Genomic DNA, 12,101 nt, shown 5'->3' on the forward strand with positions numbered 1-12,101 from the left:
GAAAAGCCACACTGAGTTGCAAAGGGGTTGATTAACAGGAAGTGTGGAAGGCAGAGGCAATTAGAAAATGGACCTGCTTTATGCCATTTAAAATTGAAATGTGTTCTGTTAAAAGCCCATTCAAGTCCAGTGAGGTTTTCATTGTGGCATTAATACCCAGTTCTAAATGAATACTGTACAGCTGAGACAGCAGAACATTTCTTTTGGAGAAAACTAAAGCCAACAATTGATCATCACAGCACGTAATTACGAGGGTGGGGTGTTGAGGCAGGCTGCCTGGGTTCAAATTCTCCAGCCCCCCTTTACTTGCTGAGTAGCCTTGGAGAAGTTGCTTGATCTTATGTCTCAGTTTCCTTGTCTGTCAAATGGGGATAATCATGGTATTTCCCTCCTGGAGTTTTTGTGAGGATTGAATGAAGTGATATATTTAAAGTGCTTAGAGCATTGTCTGGCCTTCAAGAAATTCTAGCTATTATTTTTAAATGTCGAGTAACAGTGAACATAGTAATTGTCAAGGGCAGAAGAGTTATCCTTAAAAGCTCTGTTCCTCATGAAAGGTGTTAGGTTGAGAGCCGCAAGCCTACATTCACTCCTCAAACAAAGAACAGTGAACTGAAGAACATCACAATATATACAAATGTCTGTTTGGACTTCGCCCACCCCAACTATCTCAGGCAGCCCCTGGGCAGCCAAACTCCCTGGACCAACAGTGCCAACCAAGGTTCAAGAGCAACTGCTGCCTGATCCAGGTGCTTCACTCCCCACTTCCTCCTTTCTATTTGGGAATGCTACTGTGTTAATTCTCTCTCAGACTCTTTCTCATACATACATACAATTCTCTGGAATAAACATTCTAATTTTTCTCTGGTTCCAGTTTTTGTGGTGGGCTCAGGAAAATTGCTTTTCCTCCTTTTTTTCATTTATCATCATCCCTGCCCCTTGCCCACCGAGATTCTAATCATGATCATAAGCCCAGCAGTGCCAGTGATAGGCTTGTTTAAGGAAAAGGAAAAACCATTCAACCTGAAAAGTAACCAGCACAAAGGTCAAATAACAATGTAAGGGCTGTCACAAGGCAGGACGCAGTGCCAGGAGTGTGGCACTGACAATTGATGCTCTGAGTCTGGACAGGTGGAAAGAAATGATTGGGGCTGGTGTGTACCCAAGGGCCAAGTGAAGACGGAGGAGCTTGAGCTCGCCCCGTAGGCCCTGGGCAGGTCTGTGGCTCCCAAGTTGTGGTAATTCAGGTGAAGGGGGTGTTGGAGTAAAGGCACGTGTGGTCAAAGGCAGGGACCAGGTTAGTCTCCCTGCTGAATGGAGGGTTTGAGTTGTGGACAAAGAGGCTGAAAGTACAATACGGGCCCTGAATGATAAACTCAGGTTAGACATTACTTTAAGGATGGGAGTGAAATAATAAATGTCAACTACTGAGTTTGATGGTAGGATACAAAATATCTGTAAAATGTAAATTCAAAACAAACGTGTGACAGTTCAGTCCAATGGCATATCACAACCGTGCTAAAGGTATTCTTATGCCAGACCAGCAAACAAAAATGAGGTGAACCATCCTGTGGCTGGCTGAACTGAAGTCCATATCAGCTTTGCAATACTTCAAAATGGCCTAAACTTCTGCTCACTTATCTGTCTACAATTTAAATAATTAATATTTAACATTTCCTAAGAATTTATGCTTATAGGCACATAAACATAAGTGACAGAAGCATAGAGTCATCTGCAGTGACTTGCATGTAATTGGCAAGTGTCCCAGGGAAGGGAGAAGGCATGGGGTGAAGGTGGAGACAGGAGCGCCTGGCATGACAGCTTGAGGCAGTGGGTTTGGCTCAGCGCATGCTGTGTGCTCCATCTCACCCACCTGACCCAGGAATATGAGTCTGGCAGGGTGTGCACAGCAGGGATTAAGGTGGCATTGGCAAACGTGGGTGTGGGCGTGGCCGTTGTGCTACTTGCCTTCTGAACAGAATCTTCAGTACTGCTGAGTTTTTGTTTGTTTTTTGGGGGTGTGGTTGGCAGATGTCATTTGCAGGGCCAATGGTACACAATCTACTACCTTTGCGTAATGATTTATGATCTGAGATCAAACCTTTCCGTACTTTTAAAGTTATAAAGGCATTAAAAGAATGTAGGAAAAGTAAACCCCTGTAGATGAAGTAGACTTTTCTGTCGAGGACAGAATTATTCAGTTCTAATATTAACTATGTTTTATTAGATCTTTGAGCCTACAAATAATCTGGTCACTTTTTGAGTTTTAAAATCTAAGACACAGTTTAATATCCCAATACATATAGTAAAACAATTCTTGCCTGTGGGATCTCCTCTTAAGGATTTAAAGACGCTTTTCACAAGCACAATTTTATTTCCGAGTGACTGAAAAATCACAGGCGCATATTTTGAGCTCTTTGCTTACTCGTTAAGGTACAAATAAAGTAAGAGAAAATAATGCCTATAGGAATACTTATATCCAAAGACATGAGGAATTTTGGTAACTGAAGCGCCCTCCCCCACAATTGCAAATTTGCAAAACTGCAGCTCAGTGTCCTTCCAATCCGGCTGTCTCAGCTGGACCCGGTACCCAATCCCGCGCCGCCCACCGTGGGAACCGCCTGGGAGCCCCGCCCCCTCCGCTCTGGCTCCGCCTCCACGGGGGCCGGCTTGGGAAGCCGCGCCTTGATTGGCGGTGTCCGAGCAACCGCGGCGACGCAGTGGTCAACAGGTCGCGCTCGGGTCACAGAGATATCGAAAGGCTGGAATCCTAACGCGCCAAGCACGGACCCTGCGCCAGCTTTATCAACCAACGGGATGCGTGGCTCGCCCGTCCTCTCGGGCCAGACGGCGCCCCGAGCATGGGAGGGTGGCTGCTGAACAGGAATCGCCTTGTCTTTCATCTGACAGGTTGCCTAGTAAGTGTGGGATGCTATCCCCTCACGTCAGAACCTCTGAGGTGCCGAGGTTTCCAGCAAGCTGCGTAGGGAAACCTTGGGATCATACAGTTTACGAGCTGGACTAGCCCCTGCTTACAGATGCGGAAAGAGGCCCAGAAAAGCGCAGCGACTTGCTCTGACTCACTTAACTAATTCCTACGAGGGTCAGACCCAGAAACAAGGAACCGACCCCTCCTATTTCAGAGCTCTTTGCACCATACCTCACTCCCAGGGAAAGCTCGGTCGCTCTGGTAGAGAACCAGCTTAGAAAATTTTGTCTGTACTATAGGCCAGCAGTAATAAGGTGAAGCAGGTAGAGTTTTCCAAATATTTAGCTGAATTGATGCATAATTAAGTCATGCACGGTCCCTCAACCTCTGACCATATAGGACTTGCTCTCTTAAGGCGTCAGGACTTCCACAGGGGCTCACCGCAGGACAGCCCTGGGGCAGCTCTTGGCCGCCTAGAACCGGCAGACCCTAGCAGCCCCAGGCTGGCTGTACATGGAGCCCCTAGTTACCTTGGTTGGGACCTTTTGGACTGTGCCAGCTTAATCAACTTTATATTTTTTCCCCAAATTCTGCCTGCCCGACCCTGCCTTCAGCTCAGACTTTCACTTCTTTTTTTTTTTCTTTTTTTCCATTTATACTTCCTCTTTCTATTTAGGAAACCCCTTTCTATTTCCCCAAACTTTGGCTCTTGGGATAGCTTTTAAAACTTAGGGAAGTGCTCAACTGGGATTTGTTGTTTCTGACTTCTGGGTTTCTCTATATTGCAATAACCTCAGAAGAAGAAACTGAATTATAATAGTAATAATAATAGCATAGTAATATCTGGGAAATGTCTGCTTAAAGAGACAGCTGTTTCCTGCCCTGAGAATCTTTGCCTTGTTTGAAGATCAGGATTCTCAGTAATTCTGAGTGATCAATTTAATTCAACTCAACACCTGTACAAAGTACCTGCTGTATATAAGGCACTTTGCTGAGGACATTCATGTAGTTTGTCCCTGTAGTCATTGAACCTTCTTTCAATCTAGGGAGGACAAACCTGAAGTGGCCAAGGCCATACGGGTGAAGTATCAAAGCAAAAACTAGGGCTTTCCCAGGGGGAGGATGCAGAAGGTTGGTGAGGGGATCTGGAGAGTCTTAGTGGAGGAGCAGGGTTGGAAATGGGCCTTCAAGGCTAAGATTCCACACAGGAAAACGACCTGAGAGCAGCTTAGATGTAGGAAAGCAGGAAGGCTGTGTGGAAGGGTTGCTTTGTCAGTTTACTTGACAACTTTACTCTCGAAGGCTTCCTTGCTCTGACAGAGTAGCTCTTATCCCATCTGAGTAAATGATCCCTTCTGTTGGAGGTGCCCTTTCTCTCCTTCCTTCTTTGTGTTCTCTGGATAAGTTCAACTTTCCAAGCTTTCATTTCCAACAAAATGGGTATGCTCAAGCTAAAAAGCCTGAAGAATGAAGATCTGAATTAGAATGACTCATGTAGGTTCTCTGATCCAGTAGAGCCAACCAGACTTAAAAAAAACTTTTATTTTAAAAAAATCTTTCGAGTACAAAAGGGACTGGGGCATACACCTTAGCTGGAGGATTCAGTTGCCTTTTGTTTGGAATTGAGAAAACATCCCTTTGGCTTATAAAGAAAAGCTATGACCCTTCTGAAATCTTCTTTAAGGTTCCAAATCCAGTTTAGTAGTCTCAGTAGGACAGTTTATGTAGCTGTGCTCCCTTTTTAACCTAGGGCGTGTAGCTTCCTCTAGTAAGAAGACTACAGGAGTTGGATGAATGTGTTTGAGACGGAGAAAGATTAACTGGAAATGGTGAAATAGTGAAAAATATTCTGGAACTTCCTTTTTCTTGTTTCTGTAGGAACCACTGGCCAGATTTAAAAGTTCTTCAGCTGGCAGTCTCTGTTGGACAGATCTCAAAAAGAGAGTAGAAGCATATTAGTCTGCCTTCCTTGCTCTTTTCATGTTCTGTGATTCTAAAGGAGGAGGAGGAGGAGCCCAAACTTCATAGCTCTGGGGACATGGTGGGTAAAAAGAGGCTTGGAGAAAAAGTGGGTATATGAAACAAAGTACTAAAGGGTAATGACTTTTTTTTTTTTTTTTTTAAGCTTAAAAACATCCATGTATTAGCTCACAAACATGCAGTAGTATAAAGGGTAATGACTTTTAAGGAATTTATTTGTACATAGTTCTTTCCAATACATCAAGTGCTCACCCACACGTAACTCATGTATTGCCACATTTGTTCCTTGCAGTGGACCTGGGAGTTAGGGTGTATTACCAATGTAGAAAGGAGGAATCGCTTGCCTACAATGGCAGAATGGACCTACACAGAGTTCTCATTCTAAATCTTCCCACTCCTACACGATGCTCTCCAGATACTCTTGTAACATTCCCATCAAATTGAGCCCTTGTAGAAAGATCTTCACCACTAGCATGAGTTTGTGTACCTTTGGAATTCAACATATATGGGCAATACATATTCACATAAACCTTCAAATAGAAATCATTATCTTTAAAAACTTGAAAATGATAAGCCAGGAAGCTTACTGAACCTGAGCTCTGATAATAAAGGTTAGTGCTCTGTCTTCAGTGAGGACCCAGGAGCCCTGATGGACAGCAGTCTTACTGGAAGCAATCCATAAGCTTGTACCGTAGGACCAGGCTGGAGGTCACTTATCACCATGGCAGAGTGGTTAAGAAATGGCTTTGACGTCTGCTTCTGCTTTACTGGCTATGGGTGCTGAACAAGTTCTTTAAATTCTTGAAGCTTCCAATTCCTCAAAGGTAAGTGGGGTGATAGCAGTGGGTAACGGATACCATGATGAAGAATTTGTGGGTAGTGTCTTTAAAAAGCTCAGTTCCTGGCCACCAAATGGAAGTTGCTGCAGTTGGTTTTATTACTGTAAAGTTCACAGAACGTAGACTCTGGAGCGGGTTAGAATCTCAGCTACACCCCCCACGGGCTGTGAGAACCGGGCAAGTTAGTTAAGCACTCTGTCTTGGTTTCCTCATCTGTAAGATGGGAATAATAGTACTACCTACTTCATAAGGTTATTTTAAGGAAAAGTATATACTACACAGAACATATATAAAGTTAAATAAATGTTTGCTAATAATAATACTTCTAACTTCTTTTCACAAAACCTCCCCAGCGTGGGTCCGATTGATTTCTGTTTGGCTGAATTTGCATGTCATAACACTGATACTTTCAGAAAATAGGGTTAGAGTTTTAGAAATGGGAAAAGCGAGTTTTTCCATTGTTGAAAAATGTTACATTCCAGGGAAACACATTTATATGCATTGCACATTCTAGATACAGAAGGAAGCAGAGGTTTCTACTCTTTCTCCAAGTCATCAGGCCCTGCCTGAAGTTGCAATGAGTGGGTTAAGATTACATTACAGTCAGGCTCTTCCTTCCCTGTGTGTACACCAGCTATGTTTAGGCAGGTCTGGATCAGTTCAGTGTGTTGTATATTGCATTGAGTCTGGTTGGTCCCAGAACAGCTGGCTACATGAGTCAGAACGTTTAAGTACAACTTTCGAGTGAAGTCCCAGAGAATGAAACATGGGACGGTGAGCCCCTGTATTCTATCAGGGCTGAGCTTCTGTCTGGTTCCCCCCGTGTCCCTAGCTCCCAGTTAGCCACTCCACCTGAGAAAAGGTTTGTTTCCTTTCAGCGTTTTATCCTCTTTATCCTCTTTGGAAGAGAGAGGTCAGGTGTGATTATAACTGGCATACTGATGTGTCATGAAGGTTCAGGAGCGAATGTTTATTTTCCAAAATGGAAGAGTTTTGTATTTTTCTGATTATAAAAGCAAATCTTGTTTTAGAAATGTTTAAGTAGTGTAAAAGTTTAAACAATATATAGAAAAGGCGAAGACTACACATGCTTCCACCACACAGAGAAAACTACTGTAAAAATTGGCATATATCTTTCTAGATGTTTTTCTGAGTGTCTGTGGGTATACGCCTGTAGATATTGAGTTTTATGGATACCTTTTAGCCATACACGTAGATATCTTCTGTGCCAACAAATATACAGTTTGTATTATAATTTTTACCTGATAGAATTCCACTGAATGGTTGCACTGTAATTTATATTAAACCAATCCTTGGTTGATGTTAGATTGTTTCCGAGTTTTCGGGAAGTCTGATGTTGACAATTGCGCTTACAGGAGGTCCCTATGACTTAGATCCTAGCTCAGAGATGGAGGTCCCAGGCTCATCTTCCACCATCTCTGAGCAGCAGCTGCGGCGGCAAGAGGGAATGAGCAACACCAGAACAGACTCGGCCAAGCAGAGTCTCATCTCTTCTGAGGAATGGCTTCAACTGCATGGGCTTAAGAGCAACAGATTGACCTTGAAACAGATCTTGTCACAGATTGGATTTCCACATTGTGAAGGTATAATACTCACAAAGCAACACTGGCTGGAAAACCCAACCAGCACGTCTCCCTTTAGCCTTTGAGGAGGTCGCATCAGTTCTGAAGTTCCCTCAAAAGCACAGGTCTCTGAGTTTATTTTGATCTCACATCCTTATGGGTAAAAAAGGTTTGTGCACGGACCCCCAATATATGTATCAATATGTTATTTAGATGTACAATCATCAATCCACATATTAAATATTAATAATACCTAATTTCATTCTTTCTTCTTTGAAAGATGAAATAAAAAATAAATAGGAGTTATACCCCTTGTACCCTGCAGATGTCTTGCTCACCCCCTGGCATATGCAAACCCTTTTGGAGGCTATTGATTAGAACAATAGCTGTGTGTGGTTTCAGGGAGAACGTGCTATTTTCCTGTTGTGACCTGCCTGTTAATGGTTCAGTATTTTCTTAAATGTCTTGGTTAGAATGTTAGTTTTCCACTCCCAGGAGTACCGCCCTCCAACAGGGAGTATGGAAATGTGTGAGGGTTTTTTTTTTTAAATGACATGTTGACTTGAGTCGCTACTGAAATGTAGGGCCTGGGGACCAGGGATACTGAGTGTCTTACAGTGTGTGATTGCCCACCCATTGGGACTGTGCTGGCCCACATTTCAGTAACACCCCACCTGAGGGGAACACTCCTTCAATCAGGGCAATTTTCATTACTAGGATTTTATTCTGAATTTGTCAATTAATTAATCAATTAAACATATTTTTTGAGCACCCATTAATACTGTGTTTTTCACATTTTTCACCAGTTCCCTTGACAGCTTTGTTCCATGCTGGTAATAAGGAAGATCTAGGGGATGTGGGTGTTACAGACTGATCTGGGGGCCCATCCTAACGGCAAGGCCTTGCTCTTCAGGGCTCAAGCTGTGCTTTCTTTTCTTTTTTTTTTTTTTTTGTGCTTTCTTATTTATCCTTCCACAAAGGCTAGTACAGCCGACCCTGTACCATCTAAATACCTTTTAGATGTGGGGGAGTCTGCCAGAGTCAGGGTCTGTGGGATTCCTGTATAAAGAAACAAACTGAAAGCAGTTTTATCTCATGTTTCAAATAATTATAATTCAGTCATTAATATTAGCAAAATAGCAATTCTTTATATTTTGTCAAGGATTTTTCCATTTAAGATCATGAAGGCTATTGCTCCATAATTTTCTTTTCATGTCCTTGTTAGGTTTTGGCATCAGGATTATGTGGCCTCATAAAATGATTTGGAAATATTCCCTTCTCCTCTATGTTCTGGTGGTGTTTGTATATGATTAGTACTATTTCAACTTTAAATGTTTGATAGAACTCACCAGTGAAACTTATCTGAGCCTGGAGTTTGTAGGAAAAGTTTCATAAGAAATTCAATTTCTGTAATTGACGTAGAACTATTCAGGTTTTCTGTTTCATCATGTCAGTTTTGGAAAGTTGTGTTTTTCAAGAAATTTGTCCCTTTCATGAATGTTTTCTAATATATTGGCAAAACATTGTTCAAAATATTCCCTTAACATTTTTTAAATACCTGTAGAATCAGTAGTGATGTTCCCTCTTTCGTTCTTGATATTGATAATTTGTGTTTTCTCTCACTTTTCTTGATAAGTCTTGTTAGGGGTATATCATACCTGTTTTCAAAGAATCAAATTTTGGGTTTGTTGATTTTTTTTTCTATCCCTCGTTTTCTATTTCATTGATATCTGCTTTGATCTTTATTACTTATTTCCTTCTACTTACTTTGAGTTTAACTTGCATTTCTTTTTCTATTGTAAGGTGGAAACGTAGATAATTGATTTTAAATCTTTCTTCTCTTCTCATATAGGTATTTAAAATTATAAGTATTCTCCTAAGCATTGCTTAGGCTGAATCACAGACATCTTGACACGTGGTGTTTTCATTATTATTGAGTTTAAAGTATTTATTTCCTCTTTTTCTTAGATTCATATTCTTAGATTTCTTAGATTCATAATCTTTTTTTTTAGATTCATATTTTGTAAGATATGCGTTTAATTTCCAAATATGTTAGGACTTTTAAAGATATCTTTTTTGTAGTTGGATTTCTAATTCACTTCTATTGAGGTCAGAGAACATCTATTAGTCTTTGAAATTGACTGACATTTAACTTATGGCCCAGCGTGTATCTTGCTGCACATTTCATACATGCTTGAAAAGAATGTGTATTCTGCAGTTGTTAGGTGGTATCTATAAAGGTTAATTAGGTCAAGATGCTTGATAGTATTGTAGAGATGTTCTATGTCTTCAGTGTTCTTTTTTTCTAGTGGATTTGTCCATTTCTCCCTTTAGTTCTGTCAGTTTTGTTCATGTAGTTTGAAGCTCTAAATGCATACACATTTAAGATTTTCATATCTCTCTGATGAATTGGCAAATTTTAATAATTTTGAAATGTCCATCTTTATATCACATGGTAGTCCTTGTTTTGACATTTACTTTGTCTAATATTAATATAGCCACTACAGCTTCCTTGTGCTTCATTTTTACATGGCATATATATTTAGACTCTTCACTTTCAAATTATCTGTACTCTCTGTCTTTAAAGAGTGCCCCTTTAACCCAGTCTCATAATCTGTCTTTTAATTGTAGTTTGGGTCTCTACATTTAATGTAGTAATTGACTTAGTTAGATTTAGGTTTACCATTTCTCTGTTTGTTTTCCATTTGTCCCATCACTTTCTTTCCCCTCTGTTTCTCCTTTCCTGCCCTCTTTTGGGTACATTGAATATTTTTGTTATTTCATTTAATTCCATTTTTATTTTCCATTTGAATTGCAATAGGATTTTAAGGTATACCATTTTTTTTAAAATAAAGTTTTTTTGTTTTTTGTTTTTTTTGGCTGTGTTGGGTCTTCGTTGTGGTGCGCGGGCTTCTCATTGCGGTGGCTTCTCTTGTGGAGCATTGGCTCTAGGCACGCAGGCTTCAGTAGTTGTGGCACACAGGCTCAGTAGTTGTGGCTCATGGGCTCTAGAACGCAGCGCAGGCTCAGTAGTTGTGGCGCGCGGGCTTAACTGCTCCGCGGCCTGTGGGATCTTCCCGGACCGGGCTCGAACCCGTGTCCCCTGCATTGGCAGGCGGATTCTTAACCACTGCACCACCAGGGAAACCCAAGGTATACCTTTTTGCATTGCATTTTCAGTGGTTGCTCTAGTGATTATATCCTTAACTTGTCATGGTCTGGTAAAAGTTAGCTTTGCACTACTTCATGTAAAATGTAAGAATCTTATAACAGTATAGCTCCACTTATCCCCCACACCTGTCCTTGGTGTTATTGTTTTAATATATTTTATTTTTACATATATCATAAACCTCACAATCCAGTGTTATAATTATTGCTTTAAAAAGTCATTTGTCTTTTAAAGAAATTGAGTGGGAAAAAATAGCATCTTAAAATCCACATATTTACTGTTTATAATATTCATCCTTCCTGTAAGATTTGAAATTCCATCTGGTGTTTTTTCCTAAAGAATTTCTTTTTAAGCATTTCTTGTAGTGCTGGTCTGCTGGTGACAGATTTTTCTCAGTTTTTGTTCATCTGATATTGTCTTTATTTTTTTTCTCTTTTTTTGGATGATTGAGTGATTGATTGACATTTTTTAAATTCTGAAGCGATATATTCACAGGAAGTTGCAAAGATAATATAGACAGATCCCACATACCCTTCATCCAATTCTCCCACTGGTTACATCTTATAAAATCATAGTATAATACCAAATCCAGGAATTTGACATTGATACACTGTGTGTGACTAATTCTATGTAATTTTATTTCCTGTTTAGTTTTGTGTAACCACCACCACAATCAAGACACAGAACTGTTTATCACCACAAAGATCTCCCTTGTGGTACCCCTTTATAGGCATACAGATACTCTATCTCCCAAAATCCTTAACTCCTGGCAACCACCAGTCTGTTTTCCACATCTATAATTGTTTTCCAATCTATAATTTCCACATCTATAATTAGAGACTGTTTATATATATGGAATCATATAGTACATGACCTTTTGGGATTGGCAGTTTTTTCACTTGGCATTATTTCTTTGAGGTTCATGCAAGTTGTTGCATGTATCAATAGTTTGTTTCTTCTTATTACAGAGTAGTATTCCATGGTATGGATGTACCACTGTTTGTTTAACCAGTCACCCATTAAAAGACATCTAGGTTGTTTCCAGTTTGGGGATATTACAAGTAAAGCTGCTATGAATAATTGTTTACAGGTTTTTATGTGAACATAAATTTTCACTTCTCTGGGATAAATGCCCAGGAATGCAATTGCTAGGTGGTGTGTTAAGTGTATGTTTTGTTTTTATTTTGTTTTGTTAAGAAACTTGCCAAACTGTTTTCCAGGGTTGTTGTACTATTCACATCAGTAATATATGAGGGATCCAGTTTTTCCACATCATATCAGCATTTGGTATTGTCACCATTTAAAAATTTTAGCTGTTTTAACAGTTGTGTAGTGATATTTCACCGTGGTTTCAATCTGTATTTCCCTAATGTCTAGTTTTGTTGAATACCTTTTCATGTGCTTATTTGCTATATATCATCTTTGGCAAAATAAATGTTTCTTCATGTCTTTTGATTGTTTTCTAATTAGATTGGTGTCTTAAATGTTCATTATGTATTCTAGACAGAAGTCCTTTGTCACATACGTGTTTCACAGATATATTCTCCTAGTCTGTAACTTCTTTTTTCATCCTTTTAACAGAGTTTCTCAGTGCACAGGTG

The 12,101-nt window shown here is 40.2% G+C and overlaps 1 protein-coding gene across 1 annotated transcript in view; it reads left to right on the forward strand.

The window, feature by feature from the left end:
- The first annotated feature begins 7,137 nt into the window (after window positions 1-7,137).
- VWA3B (von Willebrand factor A domain containing 3B) overlaps window positions 7,138-12,101 on the forward strand; it is a 208,738-nt gene continuing 203,774 nt past the window's right edge. The window contains exon 1 of the mRNA XM_061211052.1: window positions 7,138-7,352. Within this exon, the coding sequence (XP_061067035.1) occupies window positions 7,157-7,352 (196 nt within the window). The 5' untranslated portion in view covers window positions 7,138-7,156. The remainder of the gene's footprint in view (window positions 7,353-12,101) is intronic.

This window comes from Eubalaena glacialis, chromosome 14 (genome assembly GCF_028564815.1).
Source record: "Eubalaena glacialis isolate mEubGla1 chromosome 14, mEubGla1.1.hap2.+ XY, whole genome shotgun sequence".
Taxonomy (NCBI): domain Eukaryota; kingdom Metazoa; phylum Chordata; class Mammalia; order Artiodactyla; family Balaenidae; genus Eubalaena; species Eubalaena glacialis.